Raw genomic sequence first — 13,226 nt, 5'->3', positions numbered from 1 at the left:
AGAGTCATAAATCACATGTGATTATCTCAGTCATAAATTACAACTAGAAGGGCCAAAAAAGCATCGTTAAATGGTACTTTTTCATTTTACCTTTAGCAAGGAAAACCACATCTGGATTAATTTCAATACAGAAATGAAATTAAAAGCGACTCTGCAGTCCCCTGAGAAACATTTTTTCTAATCCATTTGCTTCCTGGGAGTCGCAATTATTTGCGAGAGACTGATTATTTTGAGGTGAAAATTTTGCAAAATAATTCAAGAAAAAGACAACCAGGTGCTGTTGTTTATTGACAGCATTTTCAACTGTTTTGAAGCTCCGAAATCTCCCTCGTAGCTGATTTTTTCCCTGCCTTTTGCCGAAAACACGGCAGATTTCTGATGCCACAAATGGAAGCTGTAGCCTTGAGTTCTGGGCTTCCACATTAATGCCAACTCTGCTGGCAGAGGCACGTGTGACACAGTTATGCAATTAACACAGCCACTGTAATTGCCTGTTTATATGCTCCTATCAATTTTGGGGTCAAAGCAAGAGGTATGCAACCGCTTTGTTGCTTGCTGACTGGCAAAATGCAGAAATACAATATGCAAATGCTAAAATCAACTCAAAACACATCAGTTTTCTTCACTAATAAGAGTGCTTTTTTAAAAAAAATCAGGTGGATTTCAAACTCAGGGTTATACTAAAAGGATTTGTAAATAGCTGCTTCAGCTGACCCAGCAAATCATGGCAAAAATGTGAAATTTAAAGTGTTTTTTTTTTTTTTTTTTTCCCTGCTGTTTTCTGGAACAGGATTTTGTTTAAATGTCATGTTGTTATCTAGGCAGAAGAGGGCAAACTAGAGCATAAATTGAGTATTAACTAACGAATTTCACTCTTTCATTTAAACCTCAGAGGCCCGGAGGACTCAGAGGTCATCATCATGTGAATGATCTGACTTTTTCATTTGGTTGCATGACAACTTTGCTTTAAATTCTCAATTTATCTTTATTCCTAAAGCTTGACTGCTCAATGCATCATCTAGCACGAATCACGACTGAATGACAAACTACAGCACTGGGGGATGCTACAAATTTTAACACCAACAGCGCACGGCTATAAGGATGGCGGCGTGTAACGTACCACGAGGCCTGTGATGATCTGATTTTGTCAGAAGGGATCGGGTATGGCTATAAATAAAGGAAAGAACTGAAACGTGAAACACGGCGGTGGCAAGAAATGAGAGGATTTCCTTCTGAAACCTTACGGTGTGATTGAGTGTTGTTATTTTGAACCAGCTGAACAGGAAAAAAAATGGCAACATCCACAAAAATATTGCAAGATTTGGGACGTTTTTCCTCGTCTGAAAGTCTTGGCTAAAGAAAAGCTGTGGGGCCGACCAACCTGAGGGAAACAGCCTTCAAGAGCAGCCTACCAGAAGGAAATCCCCTGTTCTGACAGATCAAATAGCACAACTGGCTTTGAAATTCAAAGTTTTTTGGGTATCGTCCTGGAAATGCAGGTTACGAGGTTGCTGGTTTCTTCTTCGAAACATCTTGTCCATGAATTTCTGTTAGGAGCAGCCTCGCATCATATCCAAGTAGAAGAAAGGATGGGATGACCCCAAATCGTTGCCAGAGCAAAGCCACAAGACCCAGGGGACCCGAACGCCACCCGTGGCAGGAATGCCAAAACATTTCAGAGCAGCTACGAGCTCCTTACCGCATCGCCGCTGTACTGCTTCAAACAGTGCAGGAGGCGACACGTGTTCGCCAACCAAAAGGACGTCATCTCAAAGTCATCGTTGTGTTTCTGGGGGAGCAAAACGAAAAACACGTCAGAGCCTTCTTCAACGGGGGCAGCTGGCACGGCAAGCCAAAACGGCTTGGGGTCTCCCCACCTAGATCTTGAAACTATCGTTTCAAGCGTGACTGGATCTCAAAACCACAACAAGAGCTGAATATCTGACATTTTGTCGTGGTTTATAACCATTTTAAGACAGAGGAAGCCAACGCCTACCTTCAGCACCTTCTTGATGCCATTGATGGTGGAGGTGAGCAAGGAGTGCACTTTCTGGTCGTCGTTGATGTAATCCGCGTGCCTGATGCACATGTAGAGGATGTAGGCAGGAAGGCAGGGAACGGTAGCAGACACTGCTTGGGGCTTGAGATCTAGAAGGTTTGATAGTGATTTTTAAACCCTCTTAAAATTCGCTGATGCCAGGTGAAGCAGAAACACCTGAGCAGATGATCCCAGTCAAACTCTTCTTCCCCTGCCCCGAGGAGGCTAAGATTTTGGCTCTGCAACTTGCATCCCTCTCTGCTGCTCTCTCAAGCTCACCAGTTGCTGCCCGCTCTGAGATCTACAGCCTCCTTTTTTTTTTTTTTTTCATTTTCTATTTTTTCTACCCCTTAGGATCGTATCCATGCCGGTGTAACTGCTTGGTAAAGCAACACACAGCTTTGCCTGCCAAAATTGTCATCACCATAAACACGCAGCCCTGGGAAAGATTAATTGGGGAAAAAACGTGCCTGTTTTGAGATGTCAAATTTACAAATTCTCCCTGGTGAGAGCAGGAGGAGCCAGACAAGAGCAAACTCCTCACCTGTGATGAGGTTTCGGATGAGGAGGGGCTCATCCTCCTTGTAATATTCCAGCATCCCCTGAAAATCTTTCTCCTTCCTCTGGACAGCAACCTGCCTGTTACGCTCGTGTTGTCTCCTCTCCTCCGGGACCATGGCTTGGGACGCTGCAAGGAGAAAGGAGGGTGAAAGGAGGGTGAAATGAGGGTGAAACATAACATCTGGTGACCGAGGACTAGTTGTAAAGCATCTTGGCCCAAGTCTCCAAAATTCATTGGCCTTAGAGCAGGCAGCAGCGTGTTTTATAGAAAGCTTCCAATGAAACCTTTAACTCAGACCTATAAAAATTTAGAGAAGCGGGTCCTGACTTACAAAATCTTGAGTTACCAGTCTACCGAGCGAAAGAAAGAGCCCAGAAGTCAGACCTAAAGAGTAAAAGATGAAGTCAGTTGCTATTTTCCAAGGCTGCAGTTAGAAGGTGGTAAGCGGTAACCCCACGGGAAACTTTTTGATGCATCATTTTCACGGAGGGGGAGGAAAAAAAAGGGCAGGCAATGAAAAATACCTAAGCATCTCAGCTTCAGGCTGGCTGTAAAGCCGAACTAAGTGCCACAAAGGCACAATATTAAGCTCTGTGCACCCATAAAATGTTAATAAAATGCAAGAGACCAGCACGCGTGTATATGAGGAAACATCAGCCGGCTGCATGCAAAGCACACTGACAAAGAGCAGCTGTGCCAGCCGTGGAAATTCGCCAGTTTTTCAGCTTAATTTCCCTTAATGCCTCGTTTTCAGAGATGAGGGGTTCTGTGATTTATCACAGCATCAACAGAGAGCGGGGGGAAGGAAAGGGAAGCTGCAGCCTCCAAGGAGCCAAAGCAGAGCGCTGTTCCCCCCACCCAATTCACCTTCAAAATCTTGGACCTTCTTCATGTAAATCTTCAGCTGCTTCTTCAGCTTCTTTTCATTCTTTTCCAGCTTCTCCAGCAGTTCTTTAAGATCCTGGAAAACGGAAGACGCAGTGAGTTTAAAGATAAAAATAAAAAGAACAAGCACAAGTCATCTGAGGTGAGTTTGAGGCTGGAGTCACTAGCAGCCAGGAGCTCACAGGCTGCTCTGTGTATCAGTAACACACGATACGAGTGTTTTGACAGAGGAAAATTGTGTTGCTAGAAGCAAAAGGAAAGGCTGACGTTGCCTTAGTGCCTAATTACAGAGCGGAGGGGCCACCAGCAACTTCAGTGGTGTCTTTTGGTAGGCAGTGCCACACGGAGGCAGGCTCAGAAAAAAAGAATAAAGGACACAGGAGTAACAAAAGCCTTGGCCACCAAACAGCTCAAGGGTATGGATGCTCCAAAGAGCACCAACAGCACCAGGGGGAGATGCTGAAGGAGCCTGCAGAGGGTTTAGGAGGGTTGGAAGACCCCCAGGTGCCTCCCCTTCGTGTTTCGTGTCTCTTTTCAGCAGTCTCTTACCAGGTTTTCGTTGGTGAGCCGTGTGATTTCCTGCTGGAGTCCAAACTCCACCTGAGCCTCTGGAGAGAGCTGCAGGGTCTGCAGGAAAGCCTGCTGCTGTTTCTCCAGCTCTTCTTTCATCGCCTCCACCTGGTTTTGCAGAGCTTCCACCTCCTCCTCGTGCTCTCTTCTCTGATCCTGGAGCTGTGCTTCCAGCAACCTGAGAAAAGGACCAAAGCCAACAGGGATTGATTTCGGTATCATGGCAGTAAACACCGTTTGAGTTAAGATCCTTCAAAATCAGCCAAGATGGGAGATGTTTCCAGTCAACCTCCCTATAAAAATGACACAAAAGGGGGCAGTATGGCTATAACTCACAGGAATCTGTCATTTACTCGACGGGAGATTAAACAGTTTTGAAAGAAGATGGGAAAGGGGGAAAAAAAATCCCCGAACTTCCTTATTAAGCGTGTTTCTTTGTAGGGTTTTATTACACTTGTTGTTTTTTTAAAGCCAGTTGCAACCCCCATTTTCCAGCCAGAGATACAAAAGGATCTTTTCCAACTGTGAAAACAGAGACAATAACGCACCCAGCCTTGCAATCATGTTGTCAGGATTTATGTCCTTAATAGGCTCGGAAAATACAGGCCCGCTATGAAATAAGTATCAAGCAACTAATTTTCATTTTATTTCTTCGTGCGCATTCGGATTAACCATGAGCTACCCTCAGGAACGTGTTCCTTCTATGAACTCGGGCTCCTCCTTTGAAAAGTAAAAAAATCATCTCTTATTTGTCCCGTTATTGCCTGGTTTTACCCCGATCTCTCTAGATGGGACTGCTTTAGATGATATACAAAAAATTATTACAACTTTTCCTCTTAACAGTGTTTTCAATCAGCTCGTTCAATGTTTTTTATGAAAATCATGGATATGGAGCCCCCTAACTGCCCTAGAGACTGATTAACAGCTAATTATTAGCTCTTCGGAGCACCGTATCGAACCAGAAGAAGACCCCACGAGTCCTCCTGCCTTGCTTTCATTTCCATCTGTGTTCCCAAATATCCACCAGCTTGGGTATAAGAGATCCTTTGAGAAGCACCAGCATCCCCAGGAGATGTGGAGGTTTCAAGTCATGCCCCAATGAGTCCAACTGAGAGCTCAGCCACCACCAGGAGCTGTGCCCAGCCACAATCTCCTCTTAAAAATTAGAGGAGGGTCTCAGATCCTTCCTCTTTTCATATATTCCCCCTCTAGCTGCTCCCACAGAAGGCAACAGGCAGAGGAAAAGAAAAAGAAATGAAACGGAAAGAGAAAGGGGGGAGAGGAAGAAGAGGGGAAAAAAAAAGAAAGCGGTTGACCTGGCAACTTGCTTTAAACCTTGATAAGCCAAGCCGAGCTCTCCATCTTCATTGAGATAACCCCAGTCCTCAGTCTTGCTAGAAATAAAGGACAGAAAAAAAGGGAACAAGAGGACAGAGAGAGACAAAAGGTCAATTGAAATAGAAGGGGAAGAAGAGCAGAACCCTTGGTTTTTTTTTATTATTTTTTAAGGACACGATTTTTTAAGGAGCCAGGTTCAAAATCACCCCAAAATAATGCCGGCTGGTACTTCTACACCACCTCAACTCTTGCAGACCTCTCCACGGGTCTGGCAAAGCCAAACTGAGGACTAAAGGGAAGGGTTGTTTGCTCACGTACCTCCTAACATATTTTGGGGTTTTTCACTCAGGCCTACTCAAAACATCTCACTCATAAGTGGGTACCTCACCCCTTTTCTCTTCCAGACCTTCTGTACCCTAAAATAAATTCTATTCCAGTCAAGGGTTTTCTCAGTCATCAAGCCAAACACATCAGCCTTTCTTCAGGGCAGCCTTGGATCCAAACCTCCTTTGGATATTTGTTTCCCCAGCTTCTCTTACATCCATATGAGATCCAATTTCCCTACATATCTAGGCAGAAAGGCAGGGAACTCGTTTCTCTTTTTTTATGAGGCGTCGAACGCATTTCAAATAAGTGTGGTTGGGTGAACCTGTCCAGGTGCGCTTCCTACACCAAGATTTTGCTCGGTTTCAACTCCAGTTTGACAATATCTTCTCTTTTGGGAAATAATAATAATAAAAAATTGCTTAACATATCACTGAGATTTCAGAGAAAAAGGGAATCGAGCCAATACGCATCTCCTGTTTTGCGAAGAGCTGTGGTAGGTGCCATTCCCTGGCGAGGAAAACTCTGCCTTTAAACCCACACTCACTGATACAAAACTCAATAATGGACATTAATCAGCCCCATATGGGGAATTAGAAAGGTTTTGGGGTGTTGCAGCACTGCCACGAAAGGATTCGGGAGGTGTCTCGCTGCTGCTGTCCTGGAGTGGCAATTCAACACCAGCCAACTCTTCTGGCCAATCCAGCTGGTGAAGCCATATGTATGAATTTTGATTAAAACCCCATTTTTCCCCATACATCGCAGGTTTCCAAAAGGATCTGTGGTCTGACAGATATGGAGGGAAGTTTTATTGGTCTGGTTTGCATTAATCTATTAGCCAGGTCTTTGGTTGTCCAGATGATCCTAACAGAACATGGATTTAGACACGGAAAACAAGCAAAAACCCAGGAAAAGTCCTCAGATTGCGTTACAAGTCAGCAGCCTGGGAATTCAAGGGAGTGCAATTATACTAAGATAAAGCTGCCCTGGGAAATAAGCTTTGGTTTGTATTCATCAACGTGGCACTGACTTTGAAATCCTTGAGATTCCCTTCTCCCAGACGTTCGTATCGACTGAGGCATTAAAAGTCATTAGGGGTCCTTCCTTGCTAACTGGATTAATTAGTGCACGTGCCGTAATTGTTTCCTAAAATGCTAAATGCTTCGCTCAGACAAGCCTGAACTGAGTTGAAAGGATAAAATTCACAAAGCCTCATTCCTCCAAAAATTTCACAAAGCCTCTGTGTGGCCTGATGCAAGTAGCTTGAAGGAGATGCGAGTGTACCAAACCCCAGAGATGTTCATTTTTATCCTCTTTAGATCATGATCACCTTAAGAGGAAGGGGCATTTCACTAGAAGATGCAAATTTGTTTTGGATTGAACAGAAAAATAGTGCACGCTGCGGTTATCTCTAACATCATCGCCTGGCCTTTCGGAGGCTCCCTGTTTCCAGCGAGATCAAACAGCCTTGAAAGAAAGATCCCAAGAACTAAAATGGGGGAACAAAGGGACTACGGAGGTTTGCATTCCGTCATTAAAGCAGAAAATTAGCTGGAAGCTCACTTGGTGCTTTGTTCTTTAGCTGCTGAAAGTCAAAAAAAAAGAGGAAAAAAAAAGCTGAGTTCACTGAATTTACAAAGGGCTGCTTTTAATTCAAGGTTCCCCTTGACCTGGCATCAAAGGGTTTCCCTCGAGAGCAGCAGGGAGAAACAGAACCGCTCCACGGGCTGGGTTAGCAGCACCTGGCAGCTCTTCCCGTTTTCCTCCTGCTGCATTTAAATTCCCAGATTAATCAGGCATTCGGTGAATTCAGTGAAATTTGGCATGCTCCCCAAAATAAAGTGTTTTTCCCAGCCTAAACAGCTGAGATATGATGACTCCAAGCTAGGAGTGACCCACAGGTTTGCCCCAGTGGTGAGAGCATCCCCTTTGGTTAGGGGTGAGAGCAAGAGGTAAAATAAAAAATGGAAATACTCACTGAAAAAGTGGCTCTTGCTCATCAGTCCTCCTTCAGAATTGCAATCCCACCAGAAAAGCTTCTCCTCAAGATATTTATTTATTGATAAAGATTAAAGAGAAAGCAGTTGTGTGGGTTTTTTTTCTTCCAGATTGGTGCTGGGGGGAGGGAATGTTAATTTATATCCCCCCAAAACAACAGCCCGTGCTCCCTGAGCATTTGTTTTCGTCTCTTTTATTGCCATCAGCTCCAGCCTACAGCTTATAAACCTACCCAATATCCAAACAAATGCACAGGGAACCGTACCACGGGGAAGCTGGTGATGATTTACAAGCCGCTGGATAAATCACCACCAAAAACCTCGCTGATTATACCTCGAGCTACTGCTACCATGTTACAGGAGCTGTTTCTCCAGCCCAGCTTCACATTAAAGGCAAACGAGGGTAATAGGAAACTGAGCCTGGAGACTGCAGATTTCCCCTCCGAAACCTCAAGAGATGAAAAATTGCCAAGGTCATCGCATGAATTTTTAAATTGCAGCTCACTCGTGCACTTGCAAGGAAAAGAGATTCTTAGTATCGTGGGAAATCAGATGGTTTGAGCATTTCTGGTGATTTCTGAGCTTGATTCCATCCTCACTGCAGCAGTCAGGTCTGCAAATTAAATCAATCTCACCATCCCGACTCCGCAGGAGGCCTAAAAGATTGCTCAGCAAGTTCACTTTAGGGAAGCAAATATTCAGTAGCAACAAAGTGGGGGGGAAAAAAAAGACACAAACGATTCCCCGTCACACTTTTGTGTCCACCAAGTTCCAAAACCATTACGCAGCTCTTCATAATTGTTCATGTCACGTTCATAGATGGCGTGTCTCGGCTCATATTCATACAGGCACGAATACAATCCTAATTAAGTCACGGCCTTTCCCAGCCTGGTGTGCTAACGACCTACTGCAGCCAGTTTGCAAAGTGGCAAAGCATCCTGCATTTGTTAAAAGCCATTCATCCACAACGGTTATGTCCCCCAAATACCTTGTTGAATGCAAATTGGGTAGGAAATATCTGCATTTGTCAAAGAAAAGGAGATAAAGATTCAATTCCCATGCAGTAAAATAAACATTTACTTTACGTATGACCTCGCAGTTTAATCTAAGTAATTTGGCTTTCTTGCAGGACGTTATCTTTTTACTTTATATCCTCCTGGATGGTGGCAGGGATTGATTTAATGCCTCGAAGTATAAACCCTCTGTTACCATACAGACAGATGGTGACAAATTCCTTCCCAGCACAGCATGAGGAATTGCTTGAAATGAGTAAATCAAGTTTTCCAAATCCTCCTTCTTGCTACTAATTAGGCAGTGGAACAGGAGTTTTGGTTTTTACCTGTTGCTTCCTTGACTTTTTCAGCCACAGAAGCAGAAGAGTGGGAAAGCTCAGCTCTCCCCAAATCAGGGCTGAGCCAGAGGGATAGGAAAGAGGCTCAGAGACAGGGAAATTTTCCCTTAAAACACCCACTCAGGAGCTCTTCAAACAGATTCCTAACCTGGCAGCACAATCCCTGCCTTTGTTCTCCCCCTGTACAAGCCCAAATCCAGTTTTGCTCACTTCTACGTTGGCTTTTCCACCCGTCCCACACCTGCCTTCCCCTGGGGAGGCACTGGCCCAAAGATGAGGGCACCTCACCCATGAGGAGACCGGCATCTTCAGTCCCATCTTTACAGCCTGTCCTTGTCCCCAGCCCCAGAACAGAACCCAGAAGCTGCTAACTCTCCAAAATATTTTGGTAATTTAGGACCAGATCCCATCTCTCACGCTTTCCTCAGTCCTCCAAACTGCTGGAAGAGTTTGGGCCGCGCTTACCGGTTCGTCTCGCATATCCCCTGGTAGGCCTCGATCACGTCCTCCTGGTCGATGTGCTTGTCACTGTTGGGCCAGCTGGCAGGGCTGGTGATGGCCTCCTAAATTCAACACGAAAAACACAGCAGCGTGACCTCCTGAACATCCCTCAAGGTCCCCAAAACTGAACAAGTCCCACGAGTAACGGAGCTCCCTCAGGGCATCCCTCGGACTAGAGGGTTCCTACAAATTCGTACGTGCAAGCGGACAACAGCAAGGATCAGAAGATGGAAGGAGAATGAAGAGAACCCAGAAGGGAGATAAGGAGTGCCCGTGTGTGGCCCGAAACACAAAAACACACTAAGACCTCAAGGGAGGATAAAGTGGTGAATTAAAAAACCCAAGTGAGAGTTTCAGAAAATGCACCCTTCGGTCAGAGCAGGCTCTAAACAAAAAAGCCTTTATGAGAAGGGTCAAACCCTTCCCTTGCCTACGTGCCAGTAGAGACACCACAACTACATCAGCATCACACGAGCAGAATCTGGTCCAGAAACCATTTTCCACCATCCCGTTTCCTTGCGGAATAGGTTGGCTGTCACAAAACATCACCGGGATCACCTCAATGTTTCCCGGGATGGGAAAAGGCAAGAGAAATCCCGTTATCCTCTCATTTACCATATTTTTGCCCGGCTCTTTCTGCTGGGCCGCCTTCATTATCTGCGACCTCAGGATGAGCACTTCTTCCTTCCGCACTTCCAGCTCCTCGTTGGCCGACTTCAGCTGATTCAGCAAGAGATTATAACTGTCCTGAACATCGTTGGAAGAGTTGTTCTGGGTTGCTCGGTCTGCGATAGCTTTCCTCAGCTCGTTAAGTTCATTTTTCAGCTTCTTATTCTCCGACTCCAGCTCTTGCCTCTGGAAAACACCAAACCATCACAAAATTGAGCGAAACTGCCGAGCAATGGGTTGACTGCCTCATCTGCTTCTAAGATGCCTCTCGTGCTGGTGATCCCAGCTGACCCATCAATTCCTGCCCAAATCAGCCTTCAGAAAAGATTTTTGCTGCAATCAATAGCCTGGTGCTATTTAATCTCATGTGGTGACACAGAGGAAAATTGGCATTATTCATTGGCATTATTTCTAAACACAAAATCAACCCAGTAGAGAACCCAAACATATTTTTTCCTCTCTACTCCTTTTCTTTCTTAATCAAGAAACCACCACAAAACCCCACAATGTTTAATTCATTTCTGGCTGTCCTTAGATAAGCCGCAAGGTGCGGTCTTACACGGCCCTTCCCATTGCCAACATCCCGTCGGGTTTGAATTCCCACTGCATCTTCCTCTGTCACCCAGCCCGTAATTCTCCCCATCACATTTGCAGTTAAAGGATTTTCTCTCCCTGCTATCTTGTCAGCTGCTGGCATTTGACAGACGGGGTCGAGGCCGTGCAGGTTTTACACCAACCGCTCCCCCCGAATAAAGATGCGTGAGCGCTGATGTTTTGCTGAGACAACCGAAGGGCTCCTTTACTTTTTCATGACAGTAGGAGAGAGAGGAATAACAAATTCGGGCAGCTAGACAGCCTCTAGCTCGGTGTCTGGCGTGGATTCCCCTTCCCTAGGGACCGAGCTCCGTGGGGATTCTCCAGCATCTACAACAGCACAACCTCTCCCCCAGGAGATTTGGGTCCCTCTCTCTTCCCTCTGCCTTCTGGCCCATCCCACAGCTTTCTTGTTAACTATGGGATATCTATCTCATTAGCAGCTTTGGCTAATGAATCTGAAAGCCACTGAGGGGGATGGGGGCGGTTTATGCAATTTATACAGCGTGTAGCTCGCACAGCTGTGCAAACCTTATTTCCATAGGAAACGGGTGTTATAATTATAAATCCTTCCAGATTATAAATAGCAGCAGAGGTGTGAACAGAAGAGCTGATCTGGCATCTGGACAGCCAGCCCTCTCCTGGATGAACAAACACCATCATTAACAGAGCACATTCAGGTACTTAAAGCCATCTGTCATTTAAAAAATTGTAAGAAATGCGTTCGATCCAGCAATTCCTCCACGTCCACATCAACCACGGCTCAAGCTTTTCAGTTAAGTGTTTCTAAAAGAAGTTTGGAGAGCGTGTACACGATGGGAAATCTTCACCAAGAAGGGTTTAACTCTTGCTGGGTAGCTCAAGCATTGACTCACTTTGAACTCTTCTGGTCAGGCTCAGCCAGATGAAGGGGAAGAAGCAAGGCATTAATTGATTTTTCTACCCAAATGGTTTTTGATTTTTTTGCTGGAGAAGCCTTGCTTGCTTTTCTTGCAGGTCAGCCACACTCCTAACTCCACAGGCTAGTTGTAGGCATCTAGGAAGATGCCTAGACAGCAGCGCTAGAAGGGTGAACCTCCATAAATCCGAGGTTAGTGCTGCTGTGACAGCAATTCATTCCCTATTCTATTTCTGGTCCTCGATAGGGAAAAAAAAAAAAAAAAACACCCTCTATAGAAGCTTATTTAATGATGAGCTTACAAATTCAAGAGCATCCCAGCTATGTGAGGAGAGAGAAATCAAACTAGGCTTTCTGCTCCTGCTAGGAGCACAAAGTCAGTGCAAGGACTTCTCGGTGCTTTTGTTCCCACTCCCCCAGCCCCAGAAAACACATTTTTCACTGATCTTTTTGTTGCATGTGCATAACTCAGAGACACACCTGCCACCAGGATCTCCCCAGGAGAATAAACAAGGAGTTTCCCATCCTCCAGCCCTACCTTACAGCTGGCTGGGCACATTTTAGGACAGCAGCAACTAAAAACTCTCTTTATCCATTATAAAGGACTCCTAATAAGGAGGAATTCACCACGTGCAGCTTTTACACACCAGCTCCTCCACGTAACAACTTTTTAAGCTGGCACAAGGGAAGAATAAATTTGATTACACATGACCCTCGAAGGAGCCATGTATTTCAACTCATCTATAGGGAATAGAAAATCCTCTCCTTTAGGAAGACATTTCCTGCCACAATGTCATTTGAAGGAACTGCTCCTGGCTTTTCTACAGTTTCTCCTAGACCTGAATTCAACCCAAACCCTACGTGCCACTGCTGGTCTGAATTTTTTCGCCAGAAAATCACCCACTTGCCAGAAATTGCCAGAAAAATCACGAGTGAGTCCAGCAGAGTCTTTCTCTTGCTGAGCACTGTACGGATTTAAAGCAAGCTCTTAGAGCTGGTTGTTCATTTTTGCCACCTTCAGCTCATTTTCCTACAGCCACAGTGAGAACATCACGATGGAAATCCTTAAAAAACACCATGCTGGAAATCCCTAAAGAGCTCTTGCAGTGCAACGTCAGGGTTTTCAACCTTCCAACCTTCAACTTCGCTTTGCTTTACAAGGTCAAGTCAAAGATCAGACCTAAAACCTTCACAGCCACATTTATCCAACAGAAAGACACTTGGGCAATGATCCTAAAGCTCCTGCCATGCTTCTGCTCCAGCGGGCTGCGCAGAGGTACTAATGAAACTCAACAAAAATAGCACGTTTAGAGCCTAAAAATTGGATGGACTAAGTGCCAGAAAAAGCTGCTGCTAGAGGTATGCTCTCGAGTACGAGCCCCTCGCTCACCTTCAGACTGTTGTAGGCATAATCTTCGTGGTCCGAAGCCATTTCGGTCTTCGTCTCGATTACCTGCAGGGGTTGAAGAGAGAAATTGGTATTAAAGAGGAGCCAGAGG

At 45.2% G+C, this 13,226-nt stretch overlaps 1 protein-coding gene across 2 annotated transcripts in view; it reads right to left on the bottom strand.

Moving 5' to 3' along the window:
* LOC311426245 (unconventional myosin-Vb-like) overlaps window positions 1-13,226 on the bottom strand; it is a 72,574-nt gene that overhangs the window by 7,573 nt on the left and 51,775 nt on the right. The window contains exons 27-35 of one of the 2 annotated variants that reach the window (XM_084502448.1): window positions 13,118-13,180; window positions 10,182-10,421; window positions 9,531-9,628; window positions 5,372-5,449; window positions 4,035-4,233; window positions 3,468-3,561; window positions 2,583-2,726; window positions 1,997-2,148; window positions 1,700-1,789 (exon numbers count right to left, since the gene is read on the bottom strand). In XM_084502448.1, the coding sequence (XP_084358574.1) occupies window positions 1,700-1,789; window positions 1,997-2,148; window positions 2,583-2,726; window positions 3,468-3,561; window positions 4,035-4,233; window positions 5,372-5,449; window positions 9,531-9,628; window positions 10,182-10,421; window positions 13,118-13,180 (1,158 nt within the window). The remainder of the gene's footprint in view (window positions 1-1,699; window positions 1,790-1,996; window positions 2,149-2,582; window positions 2,727-3,467; window positions 3,562-4,034; window positions 4,234-5,371; window positions 5,450-9,530; window positions 9,629-10,181; window positions 10,422-13,117; window positions 13,181-13,226) is intronic. The other variant, XM_084502447.1, reaches the window with a different exon arrangement.

The sequence above is a fragment of the Aythya ferina genome (assembly GCF_964211825.1).
Source record: "Aythya ferina genome assembly, chromosome: W".
Classification (NCBI taxonomy): Eukaryota; Metazoa; Chordata; class Aves; order Anseriformes; family Anatidae; genus Aythya; species Aythya ferina.
This window is presented reverse-complemented; position numbering and strand designations above follow the sequence as displayed.